Consider the following 27,436-nt stretch of genomic DNA (forward strand, 5'->3'; position numbering starts at 1 on the left):
AGGAGAACATCAGAGAGATCCTAGAGGTGGTGATCACAGAGATAGAGGCCAGAGCTTCCCCTGTCTACCTAGGAGACTCAACACCCACCATTATGGATAAAGTTGCAAAAATTACTGGATCAGTTTCTGTAGATAAGTTAAATGTAAGTTCAACATTCTTTTGTTTTTTAAAGCACATTAAGATTGTTACCCACAGAAGGAGAGACATTTACCAGCACTTGTTCATAAGACAGCTGTTTGAATGAGTGGTTTTGAATGTTTGTAAGTTTTTGGGGGTTACCCTACTATACGTTTAAGCTTTTATACACTGCATGCTACAGGTTTTTTTATACTGTACACACTAACTACTCAGACTCATTCTCTCATATGTAGGCCTACCAGATATCTCCTGCAAGTTTGGAAGCCGCTAGAATTTTGGCGTAGTATTACGGGACTAACACTGGCTTCAAATCTGTAATATTGCGGGACTGACAGTGAAAGGATTAATTTAATTTAAGAACATAGGGGAATAATGGGGTTATGTTCTTGTGAACTTCAAAAATGCCAAGCCATTTTTTTTTAGGTTTCTTTAAGTGCTTCTATTCTCCTTGTATCCCATCTACCTTTTACTCTCAGTGTAGCTGTATGAAATTATTAATAATTTTGTCACAAACACACACGTACACACTTATAGGTGATACTGTACACCTGGTCGAATCACTTTTTATTATTAACAACTATATACAAGTATTTACATGTCCCAGTTATGTTTCTAGTACTCCAGGATTGTATGATGCCCCATGGAACATGGATTCACCCAGAGTGCCGTCCCACATTGCCTGCAAAAGAATCATGTGACCTTCCGCTGTTGGGGTCGCCTTGAGGTGGTAGCACACACAACACACTTTTTCTGAGAATACTTCTTTTTTTGGGTAGGTGGTATTGGTATCAGGTAGTGACAGTTAGTGAGGATTCAGTCTGGCACTTCCTCCACTGGTTTTGGTTGGGATACAGGTTGTGGTGTGACAGATTGCTGTTGAGGGGCAGGCATAGGTCTGGTACCATACTTTTTTGCTATCTGCTTGATGACATATAGGCTGAATTTTGCATAATGAAGTCATTTTCCAGTCTTTATTTCATACATGTTGAAAGCATTGCGCATTGCAGTGTCTGCAAGTGGAAAAACACTTTTATATACCACTTGCGTCTCCTACACACACAGTCAGCGAACCCTTTCATCATGTCACACTTCTTGACTAGTTGGATATTGTTCGTATAGTCAATGACAGCAGTTGGCTTTACAATGCATCCATTGGTCTTCCTGTTCACTTTGTAGGTTTGCACCATCTCATTTCTGTGGGTGGTTGAGAGCAATGTCACATCCCGTTTGTTATGCAACATCAGTGCCATCATGTCATTGGCATGAAACTCTTGCACTGCACCTTCACCACTGCCTCCACGGAACCTTGGCATATGTTTTCTATTTCTTCTCACTGTTCCACATATATCAGTATTGTTCATACGTAGGAAATCAGTGAGCATAGGGCTTGTATACTGGTTGTCTGTGAACAATGTATAACCCTTGCAAAGTTATGGCTTCATCATCTTGTGAACGACATCACCAGAAATGCCCAACATCCACCTGTCATCATCGAGTGTGTTACTCCCGGTGTAGACAGTGACATCTAACACTGTGCCACTCTCACAGTCACACATAACAAACAGTTTTATTTTAAAGCAATTATGTTTGCTTGGTATATATTGCTTAAATGACAGGCGTTCCTTGAACAGAATCAAGGACTCGTTGACAACAATGTTCTTGAATGGATAAAAATTAGGCACTGAATATCTGCTTCAGATACATAAACACTTCCTGGATTTTGTATGAAAGGTCATTTCTGTTGGGCCTAATCCTGTCTGGGAAGTGCAACATTCGAAGCAGCAGAGTGAATCTGTTCAGGGAAGGAGGTCATGGAAGACTGGAATACTGATGAAGTAGTCTGTGGACCAGAACTGTGCTATATTGTGTCTATACACATGAGGCATAAGCATGACAGTGCCAAGGAATAAATACATTTCGGCCACAGTTGTATCTTTCCATCTGCACAGCCGTGACGATTCTGCAACCACTGTGTTGTCCATTGTATAGCAGTAGTAATTGTTTGGGTGACAATCGAGTACATTAACGGCCCATCAAAGTATAGTTGGAAAAAGTCTAACTCTGTAGACTCATTCGTGATGGGACATTGTGCGAGGATGCCACTTCCACTGGCATCAGAATCAAAAGGATGTGGCACGAATGTTGTACTTTGTGTCCAGTTCCACTCACGGTCACATGGTGCAGGGTGGACCTGAGGCATGGGGCGTGGGGGAGCAGTAGGGGGAATGGGAGTGGAAACAGCACATGGTTGACGGGGTGCCAGGCAGTCCTTTGTCTGCCCACCCAATGCACTACACAGGCCAGGCACCATGCCACCCACCACCACCTCCTCCTCATCCTCCATCTCTGTGTATTTTCCTTTATGATCACTATCAGTTGCTGGGGTTTTCCATCGTGATCTCCCACGATCCTTGGGCACTGCATATGGCACACTGCCTGAACATAGGCGATGACACCTAAAGGTATGCTTCATGGGGAATAATGTATATCACTATCACTTGATGATTCATCTATGGGCATAAAATCAATCTCTTTCTTCTTCTTCTTTCAACACACCGGCCGTATCCCACCGAGGTGGGGTGGCCCAAAAGGAAAAACGAAAATTTCTCCTTTCAAATTTAGTAATATATACAGGAGAAGGGGTCACTAGCCCCTTGCTCCCGGCATTTCAGTCGCCTCTTACAACACGCATAGCTTACGGAGGAAGAATTCTGTTCCACTTCCCCATGGAGAAAATCAATCTCATCATCACTTATATCACTTTCACTCTCATCTTCGCCAAAAATAACAGAATATTATAATTTCCTCTTGTGTAGTAGCCTCTGAGTTGTAACACTGGCCACCCCAGAGGTGCTTGGCTGAGAAGCTGAGATGGCCAGTGTGGCTGTCCCAGAGGTGCTTGGCTGAGGGTCTTGCATGGCCCCACTGGCCACCCTAGAGGGGATGGGCTGAGGGTCATCAGGGTTATTGTCAATATTTTCACCAATTCCTTGATCATTAGTGATCATATTGGTCTCAAATTCACTAAACTCCCATTCTATATCACTTTCCACGAATAAGAGATTGTTAATACAATGAAGCGTGAGTGAATCACGAGGGTTTGCCATGATGTTGACCCAGGATGGAGCTGAAACGAACTGGTGCTACCATGTAGTACTGCGCTGTCCCCAGTTTTTTTCATACAGCACACACTGAGTGCTCAGACCCATTCTCTCATGTCTAGGTCACTAAGGCCTATTGCACCAAATTTGAAGACAGGAAAAATAAAATGTAGATCTACGTTTGGAGCGCTAGTGCTAAGAACGTAGATCTACATTTTGACAGTTAAGGGGTTAAGCATTTAAATCTTAGAATTATAGAAAATAGAGATATTAGACAAGAGATAACCTGTGGCCGTAATGAAGCATAACTTTGTGCACATAAAAAGAATGAGGTAAATACGAGTTTGTGTGATGACTGACTGATGTGATTGATTTACTGACTGACTTGATTTACTGACTGACTGACTGATTTACATACTGACTTGACTGATTTACTGACTGACTGACTTGACTGATTTACTGACTGACTGACTTGACTGACTTACTGATTTGACTGACTGAATTACTGACTTGACGGACTGACTTACTGGCTTGACTGACTGACTGACTGACTTGACTGACTTACTGACATGACTGATTTACTGACTGACTTAAAGTTAGTCTTTTTCACTGAAAAGCACCCTGAAATAGTGTCTAGAGCAACTGATGCCTTACCACCAGTTGTATAATGCACTGCAGGGTAAAATAGAACAGAAATCCATTACAGAATTTATGCACACTCCAGTACAATCATCGACTTCAGTACCAGAACCTCTATTATGAGTCTCCTTTCTCTTCACAATCATCCTCAAACACCAGCACCCACAATTTAAGGTAAGATATACTCCTATTTCTGTTGCATTTGTAGTCTTAAACAGTAAAAACAACATTATACATCATGACAGTGAACTATAATTACATATTCATCTTTATTTTTGCATGATCTGGAGGTCTAAAAAAAGTTGTTTGCATTTTTGGGGCTCCCAGGAACGTAACCCTATTTTTCCCGTAACTTCTTTAGTTTATCTAACACAGATTTACCCAACATGGCTTTTCAGGAACGCAATTACCATGTAATATAACAATCTACTGTAATTTAGGATATAAGCTCCTACACTTCTCTTGTAGTGTGATGTTAAATTGTACATATAGTAGCATAGTGCTGAGGGCACATTTTGTAACAGTACGACTCACAAATACAGTCTGGCACGTAGATATGATGAGTTATAATCCAACGAAAAATTATAAAAATGTACAGGTTTGTGAGAATGTGTGTATGTGCTTAATATGTCTCAGTAAGACTCAACTCGACTTAGACTTAAACAGTTACTGAGAGCAAGTCCTCATACAATACAGTTTCTTGACAATTAAGGCAATCAAACAGTTTGCTTGAACAATAATAATAATAATATCTTTATTTACTCCTAGGTAGTAGGTTGGTACACAGCAACCGCCCAGGGAGGTACTACCGTCCTGCAAAGTGAGTGTAAAACAGAAGCCTGTAATTGTTTTACATGATGGTAGGATTGCTGGTGTCTTTTTTCTGTCTCATAAACATGCAAGATTTCAGGTACGTCTTGCTACTTCTACTTACACTTAGGGCACACTACACATACATGTACAAGCATATATATACATACCCCTCTGAGTTTTCTTCTATTTTCTTTCTAGTTCTTGTTCTTGTTTATTTCCTCTTATCTCCATTGGAAAGTGGAACAGAATTCTTCCTCCGTAAGCCATGCATGTTGTAAGAGGCGACTAAAATGCCGGGAGCAAGGGGCTAGTAACCCCTTCTCCTGTATAAATTACTAAATTTAAAAAGAGAAACTTTTGTTTTTCTTTTTGGGCTACCCTGTCTCGGTGGGATACGGCCGGTTTGTTGAAAGAAAGAAGATCTTTATTTACTACAAGTACATGTACATGGTATACAGGCCTAGCTGACATCAATGACATACTACTATATAGAAAGCTACTTGTTATGCTGAGCATTTCAGGCAAATTAGGTCAGTTTTGTGCCCAGGATGTGACCCACACCTATTGACTAACACCCAGGTACCCATTTTAACCCTTTAATGGTCGAGAGCCCCTCTCATAAACTAGTTCTCAGAGTCAAGAAATATTTGAAAAAAAAAAAATTCATAAGAAATGACAGAGAATGTTTTTGCAAGTGTTATAGGCTATTTTTTTTTTTTTTTTTGCGATCAATGCTTACCAAGATATGGAGGCGTGAAGTTGACAGAAAATGAACAGTTTTTGGCAACATCTCCGAGTTCCGGTCACGCAATAATTGTTCATTTATTTTTTCTACTTTTTTCTTTTATTTTTTAACATTTTATTTTTTCAAGTAACTTTTATGGCCTGTGGGATCAATATAAGGCATATTGTATGTATATTCACTCATATGCTACACAATAACTGCACAAATGCAGTGGACCCCCAACTTATGATATTAATCCATTCTTGAGAGCCCATTGTAAGACAAAACGATCGTAGTATGAATTAATTTTCCCCATAAGAAATAATGGAAATCAAATTAATCCGTTCCTGACACCCCAGAGTATGTTAGGTAAGACACATATGCAACAGTTAGGTATCTTTATTTCGAAACGTTTCGCCTACACAGTAGGCTTCTTCAGTCGAGTACAGAAAAGTTGATAGAAGCAGAAGATACTTGAAGACGATGTAATCAGTCCATCACCCTTAAAGTTTTGAGGTGGTCAGTCCCTCAGTCTGGAGAAGAGCATTGTTCCGTTGTCTGAAACAATATGAAGTTGAAGTGACAGGATGGAGCCTTTTATAGTGCCAGGAGGTGAGACGTAGATTGCGTTGGGAGGGCAGGTCCCTCTCAAACCCAGCCGTTCTCACTAGTAGAGATTGTCGAAGTTCATGGTCTGTACCAAGATACCCTTGTGTTGCAGTGTCTGACAGAATGAACATTAAAATGGTATAAAATACCGACAGATTGTTAGGTAAGACACATATGCAACAGTTAGGTATCTTTATTTCGAAACGTTTCGAAATAAAGATACCTAACTGTTGCATATGTGTCTTACCTAACAATCTGTCGGTATTTTATACCATTTTAATGTTCACCCCAGAGTATGAAAAACAAAATTTTACTACATGAAATATACATTTTCCTACACACACAAACAAGGAGACATGCTTAGTAAGTATATTATTGTGTAATGAGCAATAAATGACACTTACCTTTACTGAAGATCTGCCGATGAGTGATAGGATAGGAGGAGGGGAGATTTTTTATTATCTTTTTATTATCACACTGGCCGATTCCCACCAAGGCAGGGTGGCCCGAAAAAGAAAAACTTTCACCATCATTCACTCCATCACTGTCTTGCCAGAAGGGTGCTTTACACTACAGTTTTTAAACTGCAACATTAACACCCCTCCTTCAGAGTGCAGGCACTGTACTTCCCATCTCCAGGACTCAAGTCCGGCCTGCCGGTTTCCCTGAATCCCTTCATAAATGTTACTTTGCTCACACTCCAACAGCACGTCAAGTATTAAAAACCATTTGTCTCCATTCACTCCTATCAAACACGCTCACGCATGCCTGCTGGAAGTCCAAGCCCCTCGCACACAAAACCTCCTTTACCCCTTCCCTCCAACCCTTCCTAGGCCGACCCCTACCCCGCCTTCCTTCCACTACAGACTGATACACTCTTGAAGTCATTCTGTTTCGCTCCATTCTCTCTACATGTCCGAACCACCTCAACAACCCTTCCTCAGCCCTCTGGACAACAGTTTTGGTAATCCCGCACCTCCTCCTAACTTCCAAACTACGAATTCTCTGCATTATATTCACACCACACATTGCCCTCAGACATGACATCTCCACTGCCTCCAGCCTTCTCCTCGCTGCAACATTCATCACCCACGCTTCACACCCATATAAGAGCATTGGTAAAACTATACTCTCATACATTCCCCTCTTTGCCTCCAAGGACAAAGTTCTTTGTCTCCACAGACTCCTAAGGGCACCACTCACTCTTTTTCCCTCATCAATTCTATGATTCACCTCATCTTTCATAGACCCATCCGCTGACACGTCCACTCCCAAATATCTGAATACGTTCACCTCCTCCATACTCTCTCCCTCCAATCTGATATTCAATCTTTCATCACCTAATCTTTTTGTTATCCTCATAACCTTACTCTTTCCTGTATTCACCTTTAATTTTCTTCTTTTGCACACCCTACCAAATTCATCCACCAATCTCTGCAGCTTCTCTTCAGAATCTCCCAAGAGCAGTGTCATCAGCAAAGAGCAGCTGTGACAACTCCCACTTTGTGTGTGATTCTTTATCTTTTAACTCCACGCCTCTTGCCAAGACCCTCGCATTTACTTCTCTTACAACCCCATCTATAAATATATTAAACAACCACAGTGACATCACACATCCTTGTCTAAGGCCTACTTTTACTGGGAAAAAATTTCCCTCTTTCCTACATACTCTAACTTGAGCCTCACTATCCTCGTAAAAACTCTTCACTGCTTTCAGTAACCTACCTCCTACACCATACACTTGCAACATCTGCCACATTGCCCCCCTATCCACCCTGTCATACGCCTTTTCCAAATCCATAAATGCCACAAAGACCTCTTTAGCCTTATCTAAATACTGTTCACTTATATGTTTCACTGTAAACACCTGGTCCACACACCCCCTACCTTTCCTAAAGCCTCCTTGTTCATCTGCTATCCTATTCTCCGTCTTACTCTTAATTCTTTCAATTATAACTCTACCATACACTTTACCAGGTACACTCAACAGACTTATCCCCCTATAATTTTTGCACTCTCTTTTATCCCCTTTGCCTTTATACAAAGGAACTATGCATGCTCTCTGCCAATCCCTAGGTACCTTACCCTCTTCCATACATTTATTAAATAATTGCACCAACCACTCCAAAATTATATCCCCACCTGCTTTTAACATTTCTATCTTTATCCCATCAATCCCGGCTGCCTTACCCCCTTTCATTTTACCTACTGCCTCACGAACTTCCCCCACACTCACAACTGGCTCTTCCTCACTCCTACAAGATGTTATTCCTCCTTGCCCTATACACGAAATCATAGCTTCCCTATCTTCATCAACCTTTAACAATTCCTCAAAATATTCCCTCCATCTTCCCAATACCTCTAACTTTCCATTTAATAACTCTCCTCTCCTATTTTTAACTGAGAAATCCATTTATTCTCTAGGCTTTCTTAACTTGTTAATCTCACTCCAAAACTTTTTCTTATTTTCAACAAAATTTGTTGATAACATCTCACCCACTCTCTCATTTGCTCTCTTTTTACATTGCTTCACCACTCTCTTAACCTCTCTCTTTTTCTCCATATACTCTTCCCTCCTTGCATCACTTCTACTTTGTAAAAACTTCTCATATGCTAACTTTTTCTCCCTTACTACTCTCTTTACATCATCATTCCACCAATCGCTCCTCTTCCCTCCTGCACCCACTTTCCTGTAACCACAAACTTCTGCTGAACACTCTAACACTACATTTTTAAACCTACCCCATACCTCTTCGACCCCATTGCCTATGCTCTCATTAGCCCATCTATCCTCCAATAGCTGTTTATATCTTACCCTAACTGCCTCCTCTTTTAGTTTATAAGCCTTCACCTCTCTCTTCCCTGATGCTTCTATTCTCCTTGTATCCCATCTACCTTTTACTCTCAGTGTAGCTACAACTAGAAAGTGATCTGATATATCTGTGGCCCCTCTATAAACATGTACATCCTGAAGTCTACTCAACAGTCTTTTATCTACCAATACATAATCCAACAAACTACTGTCATTTCGCCCTACATCATATCGTGTATACTTATTTATCCTCTTTTTCTTAAAATATGTATTACCTATAACTAAACCCCTTTCTATACAAAGTTCAATCAAAGGGCTCCCATTATCATTTACACCTGGCACCCCAAACTTACCTACCACACCCTCTCTAAAAGTTTCTCCTACTTTAGCATTCAGGTCCCCTACCACAATTACTCTCTCACTTGGTTCAAAGGCTCCTATACATTCACTTAACATCTCCCAAAATCTCTCTCTCTCCTCTGCATTCCTCTCTTCTCCAGGTGCATACACGCTTATTATGACCCACTTCTCGCATCCAACCTTTACTTTAATCCACATAATTCTTGAATTTACACATTCATATTCTCTTTTCTCCTTCCATAGCTGATCATTTAACATTACTGCTACCCCTTCCTTTGCTCTAACTCTCTCAGATACTCCAGATTTAATGCCATTTATTTCCCCCCACTGAAACTCTCCTACCCCCTTCAGCTTTGTTTTGCTTAGAGCCAGGACATCCAACTTCTTTTCATTCATAACATCAGCAATCATCTGTTTCTTGTCATCCGCACTACATCCACGCACATTTAAGCATCCCAGTTTTATAAAGTTTTTCTTCTTCTCTTTTTTAGTAAATGTATACAGGAGAAGGGGTTACTAGCCCATTGCTCCCGGCATTTTAGTCGCCTCATACGACACGCATGGCTTACGGAGGAAAGATTCTTTTCCACTTCCCCATGGACAATAGAAGAAATAAAAAAGAACAAGAGCTATTTAGAAAAAGGAGAAAAACCTAGATGTATGTATATATATATATGCATGTGCGTGTCTGTGAAGTGTGACCAAAGTGTAAGTAGGAGAAGCAAGATATCCCTGTTATCTAGCGTGTTTATGAGACAGAAAAAGAAACCAGCAATCCTACCATCATGCAAAACAGTTACAGGTTTTTGTTTCACAGTCATTTGGCAGGACGGTAGTACTTCCCTGGGTGGTTGCTGTCTACCAACCTACTATGATGTAGGTTATTTTTTGGAAGGGGAATCCCCTTCCATGAGGACTTTAAGTAGCATGTCCTTTTCTGGGGTTACTTCTCTTCTTCTTTTAATGCCACTGGGAACAACTTGACAGTCACTGGTCCTCTGTCGCACTAAATATCTTTCAGTAGAGCTCTGTACCTCTCGTTCCTATAAGATTTTTCTAAAGAGAGTCACAACATTGTCATTGTAATAGTTACCAGCACGGCTTGCAATAGCTGTGTGAGGGTGATTTTCATCCATAAAGGTTTGCACTTCAACCCACTTTTCACAAATTTCCTTAATCTTTGAAGAAGGCAACTTCTTGAGTTTCTCTCTCCCCTCCTCTGAAGCAGTTTAATCATGGTCTGGCCTCTTGCTGTTGCAGATGCTCTTGCAGCTCATCAGTGGTTAGTTCTTCATCATCCTCCTCCACCAACTCTTCCACATCCTCCCCACTAACCTCCAACCCCATGGACGTCAATAATGCCACAATAGATTACACAACTGCCATAGGCTGCTGTGGGTTACCCCCAAACCCTTCAAAGTCCCTCTGTTCTACATATTGTGGCCACATTTTCTTCCAAGCAGCATTCAAGGTCCTCTTAGTCACTTCCTCCCAAACCTTACCTATAAGGTTTACACAACTGAGGATACTAAAGTGATCTTTCCAAAGCTCTCTTAGGGTCAGCTTAGTGTCTGAGGTCACTTCAAAGCACTTTTGAAACAGCTTTTGTGTAGAGTTTTTTGAAGTTGGAAAAGACCTGCTGGTCCATGGGCTGCAGGAGAGGAGTGGTATTAGGAGGCAAAAATTTGACCTTGATGAAGCTCATGACCCCAGAAAGTCGCTCTGCCAAGTCTGAAGGATGGCCAGGAGCATTGTCTAATACCATGAGGCACTTAAGGTCCAATTTCTTTTCCAGGAGGTAATTTTTCACAGTTGGGGCAAACACATGGTGAAACCAGTCACAGAAAAAGTCCCTAGTGACCCATGCCTTACTGTTTACCCTCCACATCACACACAAATTAGCCTTGAGGATATTGTTTTTCCTGAACACACTGGGAGTTTCAGAGGGATACACCAGTAAAGGCTTCACTTTGCAAGCACCACTAGCATTACCACACAGCAAAAGATTAAGCCTGTCTTTCATAGGCTTATGTTCTGGGAGTGCCTTTTCCTCCTGAGTAATATAGGTCCTGTTTGGCATTTTCTTCCAAAACAGGCCTGTTTCGTCATAATTAAACACTTGTTCAGGTTTCGGTCCTTCATCCTCTATTCTTTACTCCTTGAATTCCTGCACATATTTTTCAGCCACTTTTTGGTCTGGACTGGCAGCCTCACCATGCCTGTGTGTGCCACTACGATTCTTAAATCTCTCAAACCAAGCTATGCTGGCCTTAAATTCACTCATATCACCACTAGTTACAGGCATTTCTTTAATTAAATCATCATGCAACTGCCTTGCCTTTTCACATATGATCGCTTGAGAGATGCTATCTCCTGATATCCGTTTTTCGTTTATCCACACCAATAACAGTCTCTCAACATTTTCGAGCACTTGCGATCTGTGTTTCATAAAGATACTTGCACCTTTTGCAACAACAGCTTCCTTGATTGCCTGTTTGTTGGCCAGGATAGTAGAGATGGTTTATTGGGGTTTGTTGTACAACCTGGCCAGCTCGGAGGCACGCACTCCACTTTTGTACTTATTCACTATCTCCTTCTTCATTTCAATAGTAATTTTCACCCTTTTTATCACAGGGTTGGCACTAGAAGCTTTCTTTGGGCCCATGGTGGCTTATTTAGCAGTTAGAAGCACTAAAAAAACTTTAAAAATAGAAAAATTTCTGAATCTATGCGTGGGAGTGACCGCTCTGGCTTGTAAACAATGGCACACTAACTGAAGGCAGGCCAGCTGAGGCGCGCTCAGGCTGGACACACACGTGGACACGTACCGGACGAATGCTGTAGGTCAAATTTTTCAACGTATGTCGGGGTCAAATTTTTATACTGAAATGCATCGTATGTCATTTTAACGTAGGTTGGGGACATCGTTATATCAGGGGTCCACTGTATTGACAGGTAAACATTTTTACCTACCTTAGTCACATACAGTGGACCCTCGGTTATCAACCATGATCCATTCCAGAGACTCGGCCTAAAACCGAAATGGCCGAAAACCAAAATAATATTTCCCATAAGAATTAATGTAAATACAATTAATCTGTTCCAGACAAAAATATTCACAAAAAAATTATTTTTTTAACAATTAAATCAGTATTTCATACCTTTATTGAAGACTAATGCTGGCTTCTGGAATGTCTGCTACACTCCCTGCATGCCTGCTACACTCCCTGTATGCCTGCTACACTCCCTTCATGCCTGCTACGCTTCCTGCATGCCTGCTATGCTCCCTGCATGCCTGCTACACTCCCTGCATGCCTGCTACACTCCCTGCATGCCTGCTACACTCCCTGCATGCCTGCTACAGCTCTTGTATGCCTGCTACACTCCCTGGATGCCTGCTACACTCCCTGGATGCCTGCTACACTCTCTGCAGGCCTGCTACACTTCAAGCTTAAATTCCATGGTGTTTCTCACTTTCTTTACCACAGGAACTTTACTAGGAACTTTCTTTGGGGCCATGGTTACTTATTTTGTAGTTGCACTGCAAAAACCCCACAAAAGACAATGGAAAACTAGTGAAATGTTTGGATGTATCAGCATAAGCTTCTTCACACTCCGAGAGACACAGCCAAACTGATGCGGAAGCGGCCCCAGCTGGTGGACGGACATGTCCCAAACGACCGATCACTGAAATAACAGCCGATCAATGGGAACCAAAAAACCGGCCGATCACCAAGTTAGCTGATAACAGGAACGGCTGATAACTGAGGGTTCACCGTACCATTATAGTATGCTCCTCACTTAGTGATGAATTCGTTTAACGATTTGGTCTTCAGAACAGAACACCGTCGTTAAGTGAGGAGAGGCTGTATAATAAGTCAAATAATTTTATAAAGAAGAAAAACTTTATAAAACTGGGATGCTTAAATGTGCGTGGATGTAGTGCGGATGACAAGAGACAGATGATTGCTGATGTTATGAATGGAAAGAAGTTGGATGTCCTGGCTCTAAGCGAAACAAAGCTGAAGGGGGTAGGAGAGTTTCAGTGGGGGGAAATAAATGGGATTAAATCTGGAGTATCTGAGAGAGTTAGAGCAAAGGAAGGGGTAGCAGTAATGTTAAATGATCAGTTATGGAAGGAGAAAAGAGAATATGAATGTGTAAATTCAAGAATTATGTGGATTAAAGTAAAGGTTGGATGCGAGAAGTGGGTCATAATAAGCGTGTATGCACCTGGAGAAGAGAGGAATGCAGAGGAGAGAGAGAGATTTTGGGAGATGTTAAGTGAATGTATAGGAGCCTTTGAACCAAGTGAGAGAGTAATTGTGGTAGGGGACCTGAATGCTAAAGTAGGAGAAACTTTTAGAGAGGGTGTGGTAGGTAAGTTTGGGGTGCCAGGTGTAAATGATAATGGGATCCCTTTGATTGAACTTTGTATAGAAAGGGGTTTAGTTATAGGTAATACATATTTTAAGAAAAAGAGGATAAATAAGTATACACGATATGATGTAGGGCGAAATGACAGTAGTTTGTTGGATTATGTATTGGTAGATAAAAGACTGTTGAGTAGACTTCAGGATGTACATGTTTATAGAGGGGCCACAGATATATCAGATCACTTTCTAGTTGTAGCTACACTGAGAGTAAAAGGTAGATGGGATACAAGGAGAATAGAAGCATCAGGGAAGAGAGAGGTGAAGGTTTATAAACTAAAAGAGGAGGCAGTTAGGGAAAGATATAAACAGCTATTGGAGGATTGATGGGCTAATGAGAGCATAGGCAATGGGGTCGAAGAGGTATGGGGTAGGTTTAAAAATGTAGTGTTAGAGTGTTCAGCAGAAGTTTGTGGTTACAGGAAAGTGGGTGCAGGAGGGAAGATGAGCGATTGGTGGAATGATGATGTAAAGAGAGTAGTAAGGGAGAAAAAGTTAGCATATGAGAAGTTTTTACAAAGTAGAAGTGATGCAAGGAAGGAAGAGTATATGGAGAAAAAGAGAGAGGTTAAGAGAGTGGTGAAGCAATGTAAAAAGAGAGCAAATGAGAGAGTGGGTGAGATGTTATCAACAAATTTTGTTGAAAATAAGAAAAAGTTTTGGAGTGAGATTAACAAGTTAAGAAAGCCTAGAGAACAAATGGATTTGTCAGTTAAAAATAGGAGAGGAGAGTTATTAAATGGAGAGTTAGAGGTATTGGGAAGATGGAGGGAATATTTCGAGGAATTGTTAAATGTTGATGAAGATAGGGAAGCTGTGATTTCGTGTATAGGGCAAGGAGGAATAACATCTTGTAGGAGTGAGGAAGAGCCAGTTGTGAGTGTGGGGGAAGTTCGTGAGGCAGTAGGTAAAATGAAAGGGGGTAAGGCAGCCGGGATTGATGGGATAAAGATAGAAATGTTAAAAGCAGGTGGGGATATAGTTTTGGAGTGGTTGGTGCAATTATTTAATAAATGTATGGAAGAGGGTAAAGTACCTAGGGATTGGCAGAGAGCATGCATAGTTCCTTTGTATAAAGGCAAAGGGGATAAAAGAGAGTGCAAAAATTATAGGGGGCTGAGGAAGGGTTGTTGAGGTGGTTCGGGCATGTAGAGAGAATGGAGCGAAACAGAATGACTTCAAGAGTGTATCAGTCTGTAGTGGAAGGAAGGCGGGGTAGGGGTCGGCCTAGGAAGGGTTGGAGGGAGGGGGTAAAGGAGGTTTTGTGTGCGAGGGGCTTGGACTTCCAGCAGGCATGCTTGAGCGTGTTTGATAGGAGTGAATGGAGACAAATGGTTTTTAATACTTGACGTGCTGTTGGAGTGTGAGCAAAGTAACATTTATGAAGGGATTCAGGGAAACCGGCAGGCCGGACTTGAGTCCTGGAGATGGGAAGTACAGTGCCTGCACTCTGAAGGAGGGGTGTTAATGTTGCAGTTTAAAAACTGTAGTGTAAAGCACCCTTCTGGCAAGACAGTGATGGAGTGAATGATGGTGAAAGTTTTTCTTTTTCGGGCCACCCTGCCTTGGTGGGAATCGGCCGGTGTGATAATAAAAAAATAAAAAGTCTGTTGAGTGTACCTGGTAAAGTGTATGGTAGAGTTATAATTGAAAGAATTAAGAGTAAGACGGAGAATAGGATAGCAGATGAACAAGGAGGCTTTAGGAAAGGTAGGGGGTGTGTGGACCAGGTGTTTACAGTGAAACATATAAGTGAACAGTATTTAGATAAGGCTAAAGAGGTCTTTGTGGCATTTATGGATTTGGAAAAGGCGTATGACAGGGTGGATAGGGGGGCAATGTGGCAGATGTTGCAAGTGTATGGTGTAGGAGGTAGGTTACTGAAAGCAGTGAAGAGTTTTTACAAGGATAGTGAGGCTCAAGTTAGAGTATGTAGGAAAGAGGGAAATTTTTTCCCAGTAAAAGTAGGCCTTAGACAAGGATGTGTGATGTCACCGTGGTTGTTTAATATATTTATAGATGGGGTTGTAAGAGAAGTAAATGCGAGGGTCTTGGCAAGAGGCGTGGAGTTAAAAGATAAAGAATCGCACACAAAGTGGGAGTTGTCACAGCTGCTCTTTGCTGATGACACTGTGCTCTTGGGAGATTCTGAAGAGAAGCTGCAGAGATTGGTGGATGAATTTGGTAGGGTGTGCAAAAGAAGAAAATTAAAGGTGAATACAGGAAAGAGTAAGGTTATGAGGATAACAAAAAGATTAGGTGATGAAAGATTGAATATCAGATTGGAGGGAGAGAGTATGGAGGAGGTGAATGTATTCAGATATTTGGGAGTGGACGTGTCAGCGGATGGGTCTATGAAAGATGAGGTGAATCATAGAATTGATGAGGGAAAAAGAGTGAGTGGTGCACTTAGGAGTCTGTGGAGACAAAGAACTTTGTCCTTGGAGGCAAAGAGGGGAATGTATGAGAGTATAGTTTTACCAACGCTCTTATATGGGTGTGAAGCGTGGGTGATGAATGTTGCAGCGAGGAGAAGGCTGGAGGCAGTGGAGATGTCATGTCTGAGGGCAATGTGTGGTGTGAATATAATGCAGAGAATTCGTAGTTTGGAAGTTAGGAGGAGGTGCGGGATTACCAAAACTGTTGTCCAGAGGGCTGAGGAAGGGTTGTTGAGGTGGTTCGGACATGTAGAGAGAATGGAGCGAAACAGAATGACTTCAAGAGTGTATCAGTCTGTAGTGGAAGGAAGGCGGGGTAGGGGTCGGCCTAGGAAGGGTTGGAGGGAAGGGGTAAAGGAGGTTTTGTGTGCGAGGGGCTTGGACTTCCAGCAGGCATGCGTGAGCGTGTTTGATAGGAGTGAATGGAGACAAATGGTTTTTAATACTTGACGTGCTGTTGGAGTGTGAGCAAAGTAACATTTATGAAGGGATTCAGGGAAACCGGCAGGCCGGACTTGAGTCCTGGAGATGGGAAGTACAGTGCCTGCACTCTGAAGGAGGGGTGTTAATGTTGCAGTTTAAAAACTGTAGTGTAAAGCACCCTTCTGGCAAGACAGTGATGGAGTGAATGATGGTGAAAGTTTTTCTTTTTCGGGCCACCCTGCCTTGGTGGGAATCGGCCAGTGTGATAATAAAAATAAAAAAAAATTTTATAAAGCAAGATATTTTCATATTACTATTAACCCCTTAACCCTTAAACTGTCCAAGCAGATCTATGTTCACATGTGTAGTGCTCCAAAAGTAGATCTGCATTTTTTTACATGTTTTCAAATATAACAAAAAAAAAAAAACCTAGATCAAAGTTTTTTTTTACACGTTTTCAAATGTTAAAATAAGAAAAGATCTACTTTTTTTACATACTTTCAAATGTTGAAAAAACGTAGATCAATGTTTGGACAGTTTAAGGTTTAACTGTCCAAATGTAGGTCTACATTTTCTCGCCCAGCACTGAATATTTTGAAAAAAAAAAAAAAAAATTTATTAAAATAAAGAGGGGATTTTTATACATGTAATAGGATAAAAAAAAATGCGGTCAGTACTTACTGAAATATAAGACCGCGAAGTTGGCGCTGGATGTCTATGTGACAGCAACATGGAGTCCTTCTACTTGCTGAAGTGTTGCTTATATACCTTTTTTTTTTTTTTTTTTTTTTTAATTTATATAATTCTTATGTTCTGATAATTACAATTTGTAGTAGTAGTAGTTGTGATACCATAGCCAATATTTGTTCTGACGCTAATATTTGTTACTGAAATAATACAGTGGACCCCCGCATAACGATGGCATCACATAGCGATTATTTCGCATACCGCTTACTTTAATTGCAAAAATTTTGCCTCACATACCGCTTAAAAACCCGCTTACCGATTTTCGTCCGAGACGCGTCCAATGTGCGGCCTGAGCCACGCTCACATGTTCCGCCGGTGGCATTGTTTACCAGCCAGCCTCCGCGGTAACATCCAAGCATACAATCGGAATATTTCGTATTATTACAGTGTTTTCGGTGCTTTTTCTGGAAAATAAGTGACCATGGGCCCCAAGAAAGCTTCTAGTGCCAACCCTACAGCAATAAGGGTGAGAATTACAATAGAGATGAAGAAAAAGATCATTGATAAGTATGAAAGTGGAGTGCATGTCTCCGAGCTGGCCAGGTTGTATAATAAACCCCAATCAACCATCGCTACTATTGGTGGTACAGCTGCTGCTGCTGCTGCACTGTCAGCTGCTGCTGCTGCTGCACTGTCAGCTGCTGCTGCTGCTGCACTGTCAGCTGCTGCTGCTGCTGTAGCACCGTTGTTGGTGTGGCTTATTGAGAATACCAAGAAACAATTAACCCCAGAGGATTTGCCACCCAGGATAGCCCAAAAAAGTCAGTGTCATCGAAGACTGTCTAACTTATTTCCATTGGGGTCCTTAATCTTGTCTCCCAGGATGCAACCCACACAAGTCGACTAACACCCAGGTGAACAGGGAAAAATGCCTGGAACTAGTGCTCATATTGGTGAATTTAAAGCCAGCAAAGGTTGGTTTGAGAGATTTAAGAATCGTAGTGGCATACACAGTGTGATAAGGCCTGTTCTGGAAGAAAATGCCAAACAGGACCTACAGTACTCAGGAGGAAAAGGCACTCCCAGGACACAGTGTCTCATCAGTCATTGCTGCATCTTCAATAAAGGTAAGTGTCATTTATTCTTCATTTAGTAGACTAGTACATGCACAATATATACTGTGCATGTATTACTCTACTATTGTGCATGTATCCTTCTCTTTGTGTGTGGGAAAATGTATATTTCATGTGGTAAAATTTTTTTTTTCATACTTTTGGGTGTCTTGCACGGATTAATTTGATTTCCATTATTTCTTATGGGGAAAATTCATTCACATAGCGATTATTTCGCATAACAATTACCCCTCTTGCTCGGATTAAAATCGTTAACCGGGGGTCCACTGTATTCAAATAGTCACAAACACACACTGACAGGTGAACATTTTCACTTGCCTTTGTCACATACTATTGTCTAGAAATACATGCATAATATTTATAGGTTCCAACAGTGTTTTAGACACTCTGGAGTACAGTGGAATCTCTACTTACGAGTTTAATCCGTTCAGTGACCTTGCTTTAATCTGGATTTGCTCGTTTACAGAGTCAATTTTCCTCATTTAAATTAATTGAAATGTAATTAATCCATTCCAGCTCTCAGGAGGCACCACAAGATTCTTTAATATTTTGCTAATATCATCTTTACGGCTTATTTATCTATCACAATTCAACTAATATGACATAATAAACAATATTAATAACATAGAAACCTGATCTATACTTTAGAATGAATAAAATATGTCATTATGTGACAAATGGAGGTGGCCACAACTGCTCCTGTATTGTTGTGGTGTTGACAGCCATCTAGTGACGGCGTTTTATTATTATCGTATATTATTATTATTACTATATTCTATTATTTTATTATTATTATATGTATTATAATTATTATTATTGTTATTACAATATAAATAATTTTGAATTTTTATTCTCACAAAAAATAGAAGATTTACTGTTATGCAGACTGCTGCATTATTGTCATAATTGTATAAATAATGTCAACCCATTTATGATTGCATATTGTTTACTCTTGAACATAGCCAAAGAATCAAACGTTTCTGCTACTTTGAGCTCAATTTTAAGGTACTTTTCATCATTAAACCAATCAAAATCATATCTTTTTCAGTAATATATCTTCCATTCTATCAAATGAGATCAAAAAAATGATAATACAACCATAAAATACCACTAAGGGGCGGCTAATGGCTTAGAAGTGAACTCCATTATTTATGGTCCAATTTCTTTCATTTTTGGTGTACATTAAGATGCGTCTTTCCATCATACATTGCCCAAGTTTCAGTAAGATGGTCCAACAAACAACTGAGATCCAGTTCCCTAGATCAAGAGCAAGAGCCCCTCACCAATGTCAAGGAACCTTCCTTGAGGCTCGCTTGCATCTGGAAATTTCACTGCTTTTCTTGGTACTTTTTCTCCTGCCCACCTTTGTCACTCTCAAGACTTCATCGAACGTGTTCACTCTCTCCCAACCTGTAAGATGCTTAGTCTTGATGCTGAGTCCCTCTTCACAAATGTCCCTCTTGTTGAGGCCCTTAACCCTTTCAGGGTCGACAGGCCCTCTCAGAGACTTGTTCTCAGGGTTGGCCGAATTTCAAAAAAAAAAAAAAACGAGTTTTTCTTATGAAAAGATAGAGAATCTTTTCCCGATCATAATGACACCAAAAGTATGAAATTTGATGGAAAACTTATGGAATTATGCTCTCGCGAAGTTAGCGGTCTCGACGATGTTTACGCATCTGTGATTTTGCCCACTTTGAGCCTTATTTTCGGCCAATTTCAGTGTATTAGTCGACAAAAATCATAACTATTTCACTAGAACTCCATTTTTTCTATCGAATGAGTACAAGAAACCACCCATTTATCAATTTCAGGTGTCCAATACAGTGGTCAGAATTTATCAATTTTGCCAATTTCACACAAATTTCAAAAGATGCCAATTTCCGAATAGGGTCCAGAATAAACAAGAAAGACATTCCTGGCACTAAAATAACATTTTCTCTGTTCATTAGTCATGTCCCCATGCCCCTCTTACATTCTTTTGCTTTCCACTTTGAATTTTTATTCTCACAGAAAAATGGAAGATTTACTGTTATGCAGACTACTGCATTGGTGTAGAAATGGTATAAATAATATCAGCGCACTTGTGAAAGAATATTAGACTCACCAGCTGATGTGTATTGGACGCTTGGCATGATTTGTTTACTTTTGAACTTTGGTAAAAATTGAACATTTCTGCTACTTTGAGCTCAATTTCAAGGTAGTTTTCTTTATAAAACCAGTCAAAATCATCTCAGTTTCTGTAATAGGTTTTCCATTCTATAACATGGGACTGGGAAAACTAGAATACAACAATAAATACCATACGAAAATACAGTGCAAAGTCGCTGTTTTAATCCAAAAACACGGTCAAAGTTTTTTTTTCTCATTACGCACTGTGTGCTGCAGGATTTTTTTATACCGCACACACTGACCACATTGACCCATTCTTTCATATGTAGGCCTACCAGCTTTCACTAGATTTGAGTGCGCTAAAATTTAGGCGTACTAGTACGTCAAAAACCCTGGTGCGTAAGACGTACTAGTACGGCCGAAACCCTGAAAGGGTTAATTTTCTCAGAGAAAAGGGCAATGAAGGGTTATTTAATCTCCCTATACCTAATCATGTCTTTCTTGATATTATCCACCTTTGTGTTGACTCTAATTCCTTTTCTTTCCAAGGTAAATACAGTGGACCCCCGCTTAACGATCACCTCCAAATGCGACCAATTATGTAAGTGTATTTATGTAAGTGCGTTTGTACGTGTATGTTTGGGGGTCTGAAATGGACTAATCTACTTCACAATATTCCTTATGGGAAAAAATTCGGTCAGTACTGGCACCTGAACATACTACTGGAATGAAAAAAGTTCGTTAACCGGGGGTCCACTGTATTATTCTCAAACCTTCAGTGTTGCTGTGGGCTCTCCTCTATCTCCTGTTTGTGCTAATCTTTCCATGTAATACTTTGAGACTGTTCTTCTTCCTACTGTTGATGTGTGCTCTTCACTCTGGCTCCGTTATGTAGATGTCATCTTTGCTCTTTGGCCTCATGACTCTAGTCTCTTCCAACCATTTCTTGATGCCCTCAATGATCTTCCCCTTTCATTAAGTTTAAAGGTGAATGGGAATCTAATTCCTTGTTCCTCTCCTTGATGTTCATGTCCACCGCTCAAATACAGGTTTTGCCTTTTCCCGTGTACCGCAAGCCTATGCTCAGTGGCACGTATATTCACTACTTTTTTTATCATGCTTCCTCTGCCAAGAAAAGTGTTCTTATCTCCCTCTTTATCCATGCTCTCCACATTTGTGATCCTCAGTTCCTAGAATCAGAAGCTTCCACTCTTCATAATTCATTTTCCCGTATTGGCTCCCTGTCCCATTTCATAGACTCTGCCTTCTCATGTGCTAAATGTAATTTTTTCCCTCCCAAACTCTCTACTCCTGAGAACTCTCCTGTCCTCTGCCTTCCCTACATTTCCAGTCTTTCTAATCTCAACAACTGTCTCCATTCTTTAGACATCAAATTTACTTTTTGCCAGACTAACACTCTTCGCACTAATCTAGTTCATACCTCTCCTCCCTCTATAGATGCTCCTGGTGTCTACTCTATTTCTTGTTCCTCCTGTTCTCTTCAGTACTTTGGAGAAATTGGCCATTCTCTTTCTGATAGACTCGGAGAGCACAAAAGTAGTGTTAGGCTTGCCAACACCAATAATGCTCTTTTCTGTATTGTCAGAGATCAAAGTCATCCTATTGACTGGTCTTCCACTAAAACTGTCTACCCTGCTTCTAGTTTTCACAGTCACTGTCTGGTTGAATCCTCCCTTATACACAACTTTCCTTGTATGAATCTCAGTTCTGGCTTTGTCTCTGTAGATGCCTTCCTTTCGCATTACATTGCTAAATGCTCCAAATTTCAGAACACCCACGACTTAACCTGATTCTCTTTCCCCCCTTCTCTCTTTTTCCCTTTTTTCCTTTTTTCCCCTTTCCTCTTTCTCCTTTGGGTTTTCTTTCTTCTGCCTTGGGTATATGTCCTTTATTTCCCCCCTCTGTGTTTTTGCTCGTACCCTCTGTGGGCACCTAGCTCCCTTGCAGTACTCCTCTTTCTTAGTATTTGACTGACTCCACTGCCACTACCTCTCTTCCTCCTTTCCCACTATCTCTTTTGTCCCGTCCTTGTCTGCTGTCGCATTTATACTCCCTCCTTCTCTCCTCTTTGTTAGTGTGACTTTGTAAATGGTCCAAGTCGAACCAAAACATTGTTGTAAGCTCCTCTCTTCTATGTATGGGTTATTTGTGTATTGTTCCAGTCACAGCATTTTGATCAGCCGGAGGTGCAGCGGATGCTGAATCAACGCAGTTGTCATTGGAGATACATTCCTTCTAAATCTCAATGGCACGGCGGATTTTATGAAAGAATGATTGGCATTGTAAAACGCTCTTTAAAGAAGACTCTTCATTGTCAGAGAATCGACTTAGAAGAATTCCGTACAGTTGTGACTGAAATAGAAAATAGAGTCAACAACAGACCTTTAACTTATTTTACCGATGATCTGGACAGTTTAGAAGTGTTAAGTCCATCTCATTTACTCCATGGCAGAAGGCTCGAACCTGTTCCTCCCATGACTGATAAAGAAATCATAGAGGATCCTACTTATTTTGAACCTGAGCAACTCAGTCGTAAATTCAAACACCTTAACAAAGTGATTGAACGTTGGGAGAAAATTTGGCAAGAAGACTATCTCACCTCATTGAGAGAACACTTCTGTGGAGCTGGTATTCCTGAAAATCATAAATCCTTAAGACCTGGTGACATAGTGATTATTGACAATGATGGTCCGAGGTCCCAATGGCCTCTTGGAAAAATTGTGACCATATATCCTGATACAAATGGAATCATCAGGACAGTTGATGTTTTGAGCAAAGGTGTAGTGAATAAGCGGAAAATAAATAAACTAGTACCGTTAGAATTAAACAGTGTTGAAACCAAAATTAGTGATTCTCCAAAAACCACACAGACTAAAGCTGTTCAGAAAAGACAAGCAGCAGTGGTGGTGAGTGAGAAAATCAAATTAATGTTAAGTGATGAATAGATCACCTGCAACGAACCTCCGCCGCCCCCCAGTTTGGAGAAATTTTCTCCAGGAGGGGGGTATCAGCCCCCTTCAGCCCCTTTCATCCCTGAAGGGACTAGCCTTCTCAGAAGGGGCAAGCATCTTGTTTACTGCTATATTAATTAATTGATCCCAGATGCAGTATGAGCATGTGACATGGTCACGCGGCCGCTGCTCCTTGCAAAAGTCCGGTGTTGCAAATAGTTTAATTTAAGAAGAGACAGTCCATCTCTTACCTTAGCAGGACAATTAGGGAAAATCCTGCTCCCACTTTATTACCATGGTAAAGATAGTGTACATTATTGTCAATGCTTAAAACAGCAAGAATCAAGCATTTTGCTTTGCTTCATAGTGGAGGTGCTAGGGGACTGCAGCGGTGTATGGCGCTGTGAGGTCAGATTACTTTTCACCCTACTGGGTGTCACACTGACACTAGTATAACCAACAAAGAACACTGATCCATACATTAGTGTGAATAAAGTGTCTCAAAAAATGCAATAAACACTTACAGAGAAGTGTGATCAGCTTCTTTAGTGATAAGATTGTGAACAATAAAGACAAACCTTGTGGAACATAGTGTACCAGTGTGTGTATTCCTAGACTATGGAAGACGTGGACATCCAAGGACACTTCAGCTTCTATCAAGTCACCGATACCTGTCGAAGGTGTTGAGAACACCATAGCTCATGCTACAAGAGCAAGGTAGGTTACGAATTGCCTTGTAATACAGGGGACTGCACAGTTCTTGTGTCACAAGGAGTTTGTAATCAACCTATAGTCGGCAGTGAGGTGCGGACTTTTGAGTCCACAAATGTAAGTGTTGTCAGCAGTCAGTGTCTGATATATGCTGACATAATACCCCCTAGGGATAATTTATTATTAAGACATTTCCATTTCAGCCCGTTGCGAAGTGGTTACGACTTCTCAAGAACTCGCCTGCAGGGGCGGCTTTGCCGGCGATGCACTGTCTTACCAAGCTAAGGTCCCCCTATATTTAATCTTTAACCTTAGCTGGTAAACCATTTCTCAACAACGACTGCATATTGGAATGGACAGTGACGTCATTTGTTTACTCTTGAACATAGCCAAGCAATCGAACATTTCTCCTATGTTGAGCTTAAGGTACTTTTCATTGTGAAAGCAATCAAAATCATATCTATTTCTGTAATATATCTTCCATTCTATCAAATGAGACCAAAAAAACGAGAATACAATCATAAAAACCATACGAAAATACCGCTAAGGGGTGGCTAATTGCTGAGAAGTGAACTACATTATTTATGCTCCGATTTCTTTCATTTTTGGTGTAAGTTAAGAAACATCTTTCCATCATACATTGCCCAAGTTTCAATAATATAGTCCAACAAACAAATGAGATACAGTTCCCTAGATCAAGAGCAAGAGCCCCTCACCAGCATCAAGGAACCTGCCTTGAGGTCTGCTCACTTACGGAAATTTTGCTCACATATGGAAGCAAAAAATCGACCCATCGACTGCTTGTATTTGGAAAAAGTCACACATGGATGCACTCACAAGTAGAGGTTCCACTGTATCAGCAATATAAAATTATATGAAAGATAATATATACATATAATGTACATTGGGCCTCATGGGGTGCAACAATTCATTAATTTGATATCTATTTGTGGACATGGTTTATTTCCAAAAGTTTTAGTGAATGTTTTTCATTTATTAAGAGAGATTTTATTTGTTAACTAGGTGTAGACCATTTTTAGTTTATTATAGTGTTTAGCTGAAGGGGTTGGACTATGATAAGCTAGAGATTGTGTCATCAGTATACAGTGTACATAAGTGAAAATTGGGTTGACAGTGTGTCCAGGTGGTAATAGGGTTGACACTGTCCACAGGTTGAACATCTCCGCAGGATTAGTGAGCCTGTCAAGAAACTGGTTGAGGCTGGACTGGTGTTGGCTATCCAGCAAGACCAAGATGGCCTCCGCTCGTCCAAGATAAGTTTAGAGAATGGAAAGCTATATCTCCACACACTTTTATACCAGCCCCTGTCAGCCCATGCCCGCACCATCCAGGTTACTTAATTATACTGACCACTACACTGAAATTACCACATTTTTAATTAGCTAAAAATCATGTCCCAATAATTATTAGTTATTTGTTAATTTTAATACTCTGATCAAAATGCTTCACTTATACTTAATTATTGTCTCTCTTTTATTCAGCTCAGTGAAGTTATGGATGAGTTGGACTCTTCTTCCACTCTGGCATTTCTGGACCTGGGTTGGGCTGGAGCAACACGAGGACGGATACACATCCGACTACGTCCCAACACTGGGCTTGCTAGACAGTTTGTTTTAATGTGTACAGGTCAGCAAGGTCCCACCTATGCAAACACTAAACTTGTAAGTGTTGGGTACAAAAGTCGTCCAGGGGAGTATGTCGCTGGTGGAGACTACCAGTATAATGATGGACGGGGAGGAACACCTCTGCTGTTTGATCTTCTGGGTGAATACCGCAGGTCAGGCAGTGCAGGTGCAGTGTGGTCACCACGACAGCTTGGTGATCTAAGTACCCAGTTCTGCATCATCACTAGGGACCGCACAGATGGCCACCAGTGGGGTGATGTCTTCGGTGAAGTAGAGAATGGTCTTGATGTGCTGAAGGCTGCAGTCAAACTTAGAAACATTAATGAAGTGACTGTGGTTGATTGTGGCCTTGTGCTGACTCTATAGTTCACTCTCCTGTCACTCCTACATGGCACCAGTAGTTTTCAAAAAGAAACTAAGCAGCTTCCTGCTACAAATGCTAGATCAGCTAGATTTTGATACTTATATGGGTCTGTGGACTGCTAGCACCAACAGCCTGGTTAATTAGCAAGGCTGTCAACAGGAAAGCCTAATCCCAGGCTGGCCGCAGGGGTAGAAGAGCTCCCAAAACTAGTCACAGGTTAGAGACACCTAGCACAACCATAGGTAACAAGTACAGTGGACCCCCGCCTTACGATGGCATCACGTTACATTAAATCCGCCATATGATGCATTTGAACGCAAAAGTTTTGCCTCAGGTCACGATGAAAAACTCACCTCACGTCATTCGTCCGGGACGCATCCCACGTGTGGCCTCAATGCATACATTTGGTACATTTCACATTATCCCAGTGTTTTTAGTGCTTGTAACTACAAAATAAGTCACCATGGACCCAAAGAAAGCTTCTAGTGCCATCCCTGTGGTAAAAAGGGCGAGAATTAGTATGGAATTGAAAAAAGAGATTAAGGAAATGTGTGCAAAGTGGGTTGAAGTGCAAACCTTTAAGGATGAAAATCGCCCTCACACAGCTATTGCAAGCCGTGCTGGTGACTATTACAATGACAATGTTGTATGGATAGATTTGTTGTACGACAGAGGTCCAGTGACTCTCAAGCTGGTCCTAGTGGCATTAAAAGAAGAAGGGAAGTAGCCCCAGAAAAAGACTTGCTACCTCAAGTCCTAATGGAAGGGGATTCCCCTTCTAAACAGTAACTTCCACATTCTCCCCTCCTCCCATCCCATCAGTCATTATCAGATCTTCATTACAGGTAAGTGTCATGTATTCTATTCGTAGTAGAGTAGTAACTGTGCTTGTCTTTATCAGTTTGTGTGTATTAAAATTAATATTTCATGTGGTAAAAATTTTTTTTTTCCATACTTTGGGGTGTCTTACATGGATTAATTTGATTTCCATTATTTCTTATGGGGAAAATTAATTCGCCTTACGATAATTTCAGCCAAAATCTGAAGTGGTGCTCCAGTGTTGAAGAAATTTTGAAAAAAAAAAAAAATATATTTTTTCTTATAAAATTAAAGATAATGTTTTTGTGAAGGTAATGAAACAAAAAAAAAAATTCTGATCAGTACTTACCGAGATACAGCGGCGGGAAGTTGACCCAAAATGACCCGGTGGCGGCAACATCAGTGACTTCCGCAAAATCACATTTTTTTATTTTACGTTTTTTATACTTTTTTCTTTTCTTTTCTAATTTTTTTTCTTTTTCTAGTAACATTTGTGGCCTGTTA

The 27,436-nt window shown here is 40.8% G+C and overlaps 1 protein-coding gene across 1 annotated transcript; it reads left to right on the plus strand.

The window, feature by feature from the left end:
* Window positions 1-26,255, plus strand: LOC128697414 (uncharacterized). The gene is made up of 3 exons (XM_053789042.2): window positions 1-143; window positions 25,276-25,455; window positions 25,606-26,255. The coding sequence occupies exons 1-3, from the start codon at window positions 93-95 to the stop codon at window positions 26,113-26,115; spliced, it is 741 nt and encodes a 246-aa protein (XP_053645017.2). The 5' UTR covers window positions 1-92; the 3' UTR covers window positions 26,116-26,255.
* Window positions 26,256-27,436: the final 1,181 nt, after the last annotated feature.

The sequence above is a fragment of the Cherax quadricarinatus genome, chromosome 31 (genome assembly GCF_038502225.1).
Source record: "Cherax quadricarinatus isolate ZL_2023a chromosome 31, ASM3850222v1, whole genome shotgun sequence".
NCBI classification, from domain to species: Eukaryota; Metazoa; Arthropoda; class Malacostraca; order Decapoda; family Parastacidae; genus Cherax; species Cherax quadricarinatus.

Coding starts and splice junctions, on each gene's coding strand:
- LOC128697414 (XM_053789042.2), top strand. CDS start 93: ATGGATAAAGTTGCAAAAATTACTGGATCAGTTTCTGTAGATAAGTTA. Junction 144..25,275: donor TTTCTGTAGATAAGTTAAAT/GTAAGTTCAACA, acceptor CACTGTCCACAG/GTTGAACATCTCCGCAGGAT. Junction 25,456..25,605: donor CCCATGCCCGCACCATCCAG/GTTACTTAATTA, acceptor TCTTTTATTCAG/CTCAGTGAAGTTATGGATGA.